This window comes from Salmo trutta, chromosome 27 (assembly GCF_901001165.1).
Source record: "Salmo trutta chromosome 27, fSalTru1.1, whole genome shotgun sequence".
In the NCBI taxonomy this organism is placed as follows: Eukaryota; Metazoa; Chordata; class Actinopteri; order Salmoniformes; family Salmonidae; genus Salmo; species Salmo trutta.
The window spans coordinates 31,651,427-31,659,644 of record NC_042983.1 but is presented as its reverse complement, the minus strand read 5'-3'; the positions used below and the strand labels follow the sequence as shown (position 1 = coordinate 31,659,644).

General features: G+C 43.8%; 1 protein-coding gene across 3 annotated transcripts in view; it reads right to left on the bottom strand.

Annotated features, from left to right (window-relative positions):
* Nucleotides 1-1,632: 1,632 nt before the first annotated feature.
* The window catches only part of LOC115164900 (transmembrane protein 161B), a 28,834-nt gene continuing 22,248 nt past the window's right edge, over nt 1,633-8,218 (bottom strand). For 2 of the 3 annotated variants that reach the window (XM_029717808.1, XM_029717807.1), the window contains exons 6-12: nt 7,525-7,676; nt 7,138-7,198; nt 6,866-7,006; nt 6,502-6,615; nt 6,000-6,174; nt 2,918-3,014; nt 1,633-2,804 (exon numbers count right to left, since the gene is read on the bottom strand). In XM_029717808.1, the coding sequence (XP_029573668.1) occupies nt 2,542-2,804; nt 2,918-3,014; nt 6,000-6,174; nt 6,502-6,615; nt 6,866-7,006; nt 7,138-7,198; nt 7,525-7,676 (1,003 nt within the window). In that variant the 3' untranslated portion in view covers nt 1,633-2,541. The remainder of the gene's footprint in view (nt 2,805-2,917; nt 3,015-5,999; nt 6,175-6,501; nt 6,616-6,865; nt 7,007-7,137; nt 7,199-7,524; nt 7,677-8,218) is intronic. The other variant, XM_029717811.1, reaches the window with a different exon arrangement.

Sequence of the window (8,218 nt, the reverse complement as noted above, 5' to 3'; positions counted from 1 at the left end):
ATCCTGTAGCACAAACCCCAAAAAGTCCATGGAGAATAAGAGCACCTCCTCCCAGCTGCCCACTGCACTGAGGCTAGGAAACACTGTCACCACCGATAAATCTACAATAACCAAGAGTTTCAATAAGCATTTTTCTACGTCTGGCCATGCTTTCCACCTGGCTACCTCTACCCCGGTCAACAGCTCTGCACCCCCCACAGCAACTTGCCCAAGCCTCCCCCATTTCTCCTTCACCCAAATCCAGAAAGCTGATGTTCTGAAAGAGCTGCAAAATCTAACACCTACAAATCAGCTGGGCTAGACAATCTAGACCCTATCTTTCTATAATTATCTGCAAAAAATAGTTGCGACCCCTATTACTAGCCTGTTCAACCTCTCTTTCATATCATCTGAGATCCCTAAAGATTGGAAAGCTGCCGTGTTCATCCCCCTCTTCAAAGGGGGAGAAACTCTAGACCCAAACTGTAACAGGCCTATATCTATCCTACCCTGCCTTTCTAAAGTCTTCGAAAGCTAAGTTAACAAACAGATCACCAACCATTTTGAATCCCACCATACCTTCTCCGCTCTGCAATCTGGTTTCCGAGCTGGTCATGGGTACACCTCAGCCACGCTCAAGGTCCTAAACAATATCATAACCGCCATCGATAAAAGACAGTACCGTGCAGCCGTGTTCATCGACCTGGCCAAGGCGTGTCAAATCGGAGGGCCTGTTGTCCGGACCTCTGAAAGTCTCTCAGGGGGTGCCACCTCTACGCAGACGACACCATTCTGTATACTTCTGGCCCTTCTTTGGACACTGTGTTAACAAACCTCCAGACGAGCTTCAATGCCATACAACACTCCTTCCGTGGCCTCCAACTGCTCTTAAATGCAAGTAAAACTAAATGCATGCTCTTCAACCGATTGCTGCCCGCACCCGCCCATCTAGCATCACTACACTGGACAGTTCTGACTTAGAATATGTGGACAACTACAAATACCTAGGTGTCTGGTTAGACTGTAAACTCTCCCTCCAGACTCACATTAAGCATTTCCAATCCAAAATTACATCTAGAATCGGCTTCCTATTTTGCAACAAAGCATCCTTCACTCATGCTATCCTACCGATCCTTGACTTCGGCATCCTTGACTTTGGTGATGTCATTTACAAAATAGCCCCTAACACTACTCATCAAACTGGATGTAGTCTATCACAGTGCCATCCGTCTTGTCACCAAAGCCCCATATACTACCCACCACTGCAACCAATGCTCTCATTAGCTGGCCCTCGCTTCATATTTGTCGCCAAACCCACTGGCTCCAGGTCATCTATAAGTCTTGCTAGGTAAAGCCCCACCTTATCTCAGCTCACCAGTCACCACAGCAGCACCCACCCGTAGCACTTGCTCCAGCAGGTATATTTCACTGGTCATCCTCAAACCCAACTCCTCCTTTGGCCACCTTTCATTCCAGTTCTCTGCTGCCAAAGACTGGAACGAATTGCAAAAATAACTGAAGCTGGAGTCTTATCTCCCTCACTAACTTTAAGCATCAGCTGTCAGAGCAGCTTAGCGATCATTGCACCTGTACACAGCCCATCTGTAAATAGCCCACCGAACTACCTCATCCCCATATTGTTATTTATTTTGCTGCTTCTTTGCACCCCAGTATCTCTACTTGCACATTCATCTTCTGCACATCTATCACTCCAGTGTTAATGCTAAATTGTAATTTCTTCACCACTATGGTCTATGTATTGCCTTACCACTCTAATCTTACTACATTTGTACACACTGTATATTGATTTTTCTATTGTGTTATTGACTGTACATTTGTTTATCCCATGTGTCCAGAACTAAGTCCAAACTGGGACTTGTTTGTGTCGCACTGCTTTGCTCCATCTTGGCCTGGTCCCATTTGTAAATGAGAAGTTGTTCAACTGGCCTACCTGGTTAAATAAAGGTGAGAAAAAAAAAGAGGCCATCGAAACTCTGTTTTCTCACGCAATTGCATAGCCTATAGAAATGTTGCACATGAGCTCACATGGAGTGTTTGATTTTCGATTTCTTTGCATTGATGTCAGAGTGACTAGAGGGACAATAGAGTGCTGAGTACCAGGCAGTTAGCAAGTTTGGTTGGCTACTAATGACCATCAGCACCAGAGCTTGGAGAAGCCTAGTTACCGTGACTAAATGGTCACATGGAATTTTACTGCTGTCATGAACGCCAGTGTGGCGGTAATACGGTCACCATAACAGCCCCTAGGAAGGTGTTCTTAATGTTTTGTACACTCAGTGTATATTATCATTACTCTCATTTACATTAGTCTCTTGGTAAGGATTTGTGAATCCTGCTCTCAAAAATAAGGTTGTAAAAAAAGGTTTAGAGTCATCCATGGAGGAAGCACTGGGGGTGAACGAGGAGCTCTGCTGATAGGATCATGAGTGACAGGGCTGTAGGAGGGGAGTTGTCATTAGGGCACCTGCCCCACACAGTCACTTCTGAACGAGCCTGGAACAGAGCCTTGTGGGACACCCCTCTGACCCTGGGGCAATGCTGCTATGCCGCCATAAGATACTGGTGATAGAAGAGGCCGAATATTGATGTGGAGAAGAGGCAGGCAGCGATCCACCAGGTGAAGAAGGAGAGGAGGCCGCGGAAAAGCAGGGGGGTGAACACTGTCCGCAGGCCCCCGAGAGCCACGGACAGGTGTGCCTCCACCTCCGGCCCTGGAGCTGCAGTTGGTGTTGCCACCATGGCAGGGTCAGAGTCCAGCGGACAGGGTAAGTCTTCCTCAGGGTACACCCCCCAGGAGTGTCCACCTATAACACAGAGAGTAAGGGGGTACGTTAGCAGAGTGGTGGGCTAAAGACTGCTGTTAAAACGTTCAATATACTGTACAGACAATAATTTCTGATGATGGTACCAAACTCACCTAAGGTTTTTAGCAGCAAGGTTGTATGCAGCAACATCACCAAGGGTGCCACATACTGCAGTGCGATTACACATAGGTAGTAGAAAATACGGGCCACCTGGAAAGTACAAGAAAAGAGTAAAGACAGACTCTTCAAACCCAGCTGTTTTTGTGCCATTGAAATTCTTAGGGTGGCCTCTTAAGTGTTTTGTTTCCTAAAACACAAGGCCAAATCTACACTGGAGTTACTTAGCAAGAAGGCAGTGAATGTTCCCGAGTGGCCGAGTCACAGGTTTGACTTGATCTACATGAAAATCTATGGCAAGACCTGAAAATGGTTGTCTAGCATGATCAACAACCAATTTGACAAAGCTTGAAGAATTTTGAAAAGAACGAGCAAATGATGCACAATCCAGGTGTGGAAAGCTCTGCCAAAGGTGCTTCTACAAAGAATTAACTTAGGGGTGTGAATACTTATGTAAAATAAATATTTCTGTAATTAACTTTCAATACATTTGCAAAAATAAAGGATATATACAGTTGAAGTCGGAAGTTTACATACACTTAGGTTGGAGTCATTAAAACTTGTTTTTCAACCACTCCACAAATGTCTTCTTAACAAACTATAGTTTTGGCAAGTCGGTTAGAACATCTACTTTGTGCATGACACAAGTAATTTTTCCAACTTCCAACAGTTGTTTACAGACAGATTGTTTAACTTATAATTCACCGTATCACAATTCCAGTGGGTCAGAAGTTTACATACACTAAGTTGACTGTGCCTTTAAACAGCTTGGAAAATTCCAGAAAATGATGTCATGGCTTTAGAAGCTTCTGATAGGCTAATTGACATCATTTGAGTCAATTGGAGGTGTACCTGTGGATGTATTTCAAGGGTTATCTTCAAACTCAGTGCCTCTTTGCTTGACATCATGGGAAAATCAAAAGAAATCAGCCAAGACCTCAGAAACAAAATTGTAGACCTCCACAAGTCTGGTTCATCCTTGGGAGCAATTTCCAAACGCCTGAAGGTACCACGTTCATCTGTACAAACAATAGTACGCAAGTATAAACACCATGGGACAACGCAGCCGTCATACCGCTCAGGAAGGAGACACGTTCTGTCTCCTAGAGATGAATGTACTTTGGTGCGAAAAGTGCAAATCAATCCCAAAACAACAGCAAAGGAACTTGTGAAGATGCTGGAGGAAACAGGTACAAAAGTATCTATATCCACAGTAAAACGAGTCCTATATCGACATAACCTAAAAGGCCGCTCAGCAAGGAAGAAGCCACTGCTCCACAACCGCCATAAAAAAGTCAGACTACGGTTTGCAACTGCACATGGGGACAAAGATAGTACTTTTTGGAGAAATGTCCTCTGGTCTGATGAAACAAAAATAGAACTGTTTGGCCATAATGACCATCGTTATGTTTGGAGGAAAAAGGGGGAGGCTTGCAAGCCGAAGAACACCATCCCAACCGTGAGGCACGGGGGTGGCAGCATCATGTTGTGGGGGTGCTTTGCTGCAGGAGAGACTGGTGCACTTCACAAAATAGATGGCATCATGACGCCCCCAAGCATACTTCCAACGTTGTAGCAAAATGGCTTAAGGACAACAAAGTCAAGCTATTGGAGTTCGCCTCACAATGCCCTGACCTCAATCCTATAGAAAATTTGTGGGCAGAACTTAAAAAGCGTGTGCGAGGAAGGAGGCCAACAAACGTGACTCAGTTACACCAGCTCTGTCAGGAGGAATGGGCCAAAATTCACCCAACTTATTGTGGGAAGCTTGTGGAAGGCTACCCAAAACATTTGTCCCAAGTTAAACAATTTAAAGGCAATGCTACCAAATACTAATTGTATGTAAACTTCTGACCCACTGGGAATGTGATGAAAGAAATAAAAGCTGAAATATTCTGACATTTCACATTCTTAAAATAAAGTGGTGATCTAACTGACCTAAGACAGGGAATAATTCTTACTAGGATTAAATGTCAGGAATTGTGAAAAACTGAGTTTAAATGCATTTGGCTAAGGTGTATGTAAACTTCCGACTTCAACTGTACACTACCGTTCAAACGTTTGGGGTCAATTAGTAATGTCCTTGTTTTTGAAGCACATTTTTTGGCCATTAAAATAACATCAAACTGATCAGAAAAAACCTGCCGTTTCCAGCTACAATAGTCATTTACAACATTAACAATGTCTACACTGTATTTCTGATCAATTTGATGTTATTTTTAAATGTACAAAAAAAAAAACTGCTTTTCTTTCAAAAACAAGGACATTTCTAAGCGACCCCAAACTTTTGAATGGTACTGTATATAAATCGCAGGAAATTGGCTTAAAAATTCCCTTTTTTTTTATTACAGAAATTCAACTGCACAGACGGGCCGACCGTGCCCATTACCACACCCCTGCTACACACACCAGTTAAGCCCCTTTTACATCCAGAAAAACAATGGGGTTTTAGATTTCTCATACCCTGCCCATCTGTCAAGGCCAAATTATTGTCCGATTCAAGGCGCTAGACTTGGGACGATAAACTGAAAATTAGACACCGACATTGCCTCCCTTGTTAGCAAAGCATTTTTCTTACGTCTGTAAATTTGCTACATAACGTTCCTGTAGATTGTTCTAAAACCATTATTTGGTCAACATTAATAGCCTATGCACAAAGATGTCGGCATTTCTCTGAAGAGCCAAAAATAAATCTGATCATTCTGGATCCTATTTTGACAGGTTGCACATTGAAATATCAAATCATGCATTTCCTGGATATGTTAGATGAAAAAGACTGAGTCAAAAAGTAAGCTACCATCTCAGTTGTCTTACTTGGCACTGGGGAAAAAATTGTCTAGAGCCCTGCCACTAATAACTGTCCATAAAAAAAATATTAACACAAATTTTTTGTTATTGGGCCAAATAGTTACATTTATCATATTACTTTTTGTCCATATTGCCCAAATCTAACAATTCCCACCCAAAAACTTTTGCATAATGTATCGCTAATTTATTGTTATCGAAGAACTTTGGTCAATTTATTGCGATATGGATTTTTTTTCTACATATTGCTCAGATCTGCAACGTGTCACTCACCATCTTCTGCAGGTCGACGGTGCTGATGCGTCCCGCCTCCTTCTTCATCTGCTCCACGCCTTTCTGGGCCAGGCTGAGGTAGGCCTGGAGGTGGTGCCTCATCATGGCCAGGCGCAGCACGCACAGCAGCAGGACGGTCCATAAACGCAACGTATCGTACGTCTCCTCAGTCATCCTGGTGGGGAGAGGAGAGACAGTCACTGTGTGAGAGAGAAAGAAATAGTGTGTGAGTCAGTGTGAGGGAAAATGATTGGCCATCCCAAGTCAATAGCGTGAGAGGAAGACAGAAGGAAAGAAGAGAAGTGGGGTGGGGTGACAGGGAGAGGTGGAAAGAGAGGAGATGGGAAGCTGCTTTACATGATGCAACTTATTACAAATATGTCAAACTTTGGGAAGGCCTGTGTCTTTGACCTTGGGTGTGCCGTGTCATCACCATACATGTGGTTGAAAAGCACTGGGAAAATATTAAATGACAAACGAAACAACCCAGAGGTGAACTTACAAAGGCACACTCTCCTTCCCCAGGGTAGGGTTCAGGATGTAGTCCTTGGTTATGGGCTTGACCCACAACAATACCATAATAAGAGGGGCCAGGAAGTTGATATGAAGCAAGGTCCTGGGAGACAGGAATAACAAATGGGTCACACATTTTTGTCAGCAAAAGCCTTGCCCTATCCAAGAGTCCTTGAGAAAAGTGAATGAGTCCTCATTGGATGTCTCCCCACTCCAATATGTGTTAACTGCACTGATCTGAAAACGTCATAACAATCACACAGCTACTGCAGCAAACTCATAGATGAATGGGAAAACAGCAGCTGTTGAACTGTGGTCTGGATGAAGAGGAAGGAAGACTGAAAGGAACTCACTGCGTGACTTTAGCTGTGGTCAGGTTGAGGGCGTCCAGGTGCATTTGGGCCAATCGTAGGCCGGGGAAGGTGAGAAATGCACCAATCAGAGAGCAGAGAAGGGCCAGGATCAGCTTAAAGGTGAGTTTAGATATGGGACCCCTACAGAAAAGAACAGAGAGACAGTCATACTGGGTTAAAGTCTACTTTACATTCATGTGTCAAAACACACAGTCCAGGAGTCATTTAGATTCATGACACCATGCATACTGATAGAAGAAGCTCTTACTTACTGGGACTCCAACCCCTGGTTCTCTAAAAAATGTGTGGCACTTTCGGAGAAATTTGCAAAACCTAGAAGGAAATGAAAACATCTCTATATTTAAAAGTTGTCCTACCAATACAAGAAAAACAACAATTACAGTATATTAGAAAAACGGATTCAACTATGGTCCTGGGGAACCACAGGGTTTACATGCTATTCTATCCTATCACTAACACACCTAGCTTGGGGAGTTGAATGTGTTAGCACTGGGCTGGAACAACAGCCAGACCAGCCTGTCAGTCCTAAGGTTAATATTCATATGGAAGCAACGTTTTGCACTAATGAATAGGTTCCAGGCGCAGGACTGAAGAAGTGCTATCTAGCTGTACTGACAGACGGTTCATGGCCCACTCACCTGTCTCCAGGCCAAACTCCAGGTAGTTCTCGGTGACGATGAGGATGGCCATGGCTTTGACGAAGAAGAAGAAAGCAAAGGTGATGCAGAGCGAGCGCTCACCGCCCTCCTCAAGCTTGAAGTAGAAGGCCGTCAGGGAGAACAGAGTCTTACTGTGGGGCATGGGAGTTAAGGAACACACCAGCAGAAACACACACCTCATGAAATATAGCCTACAAATCATACTGCTGAGCACCAAGGCTGTGCAGAGATCAAAAATCAAAATCAAACTTTGTGACGTGCTGAATACAACAGGTGTAAACCTTAACCAACAGTGCAGTTCAAGAAAGAGTTAAGAAAATATTTACAAATAAACTAAAGCAAACAATTATAAAAAGTAACAATAAAACAACAACGAGGCTATATACAGGGGGTACTGGTACCGAGTCAATGTGCGGGGATACAGGTTAGTTGAGGTAATTTGTACATGTAGGTGGGGGTGAAGTGACTATGCATCCTACACATGTTTCTGGAGTAATGGTGGTGGCTCATTAACATAATATACCAGATGTATCAGAAGCACTACTGCATTGTGACCCGCAACACACACACACACAGTCTAGCGTCTGTCTCCCTCCTCAACAGTAGCTGTCATACATTATCCTGGGGTTCAATGGGCCAGGCCTCCTCAGACCTTGAATGGTATTTTTTTGCT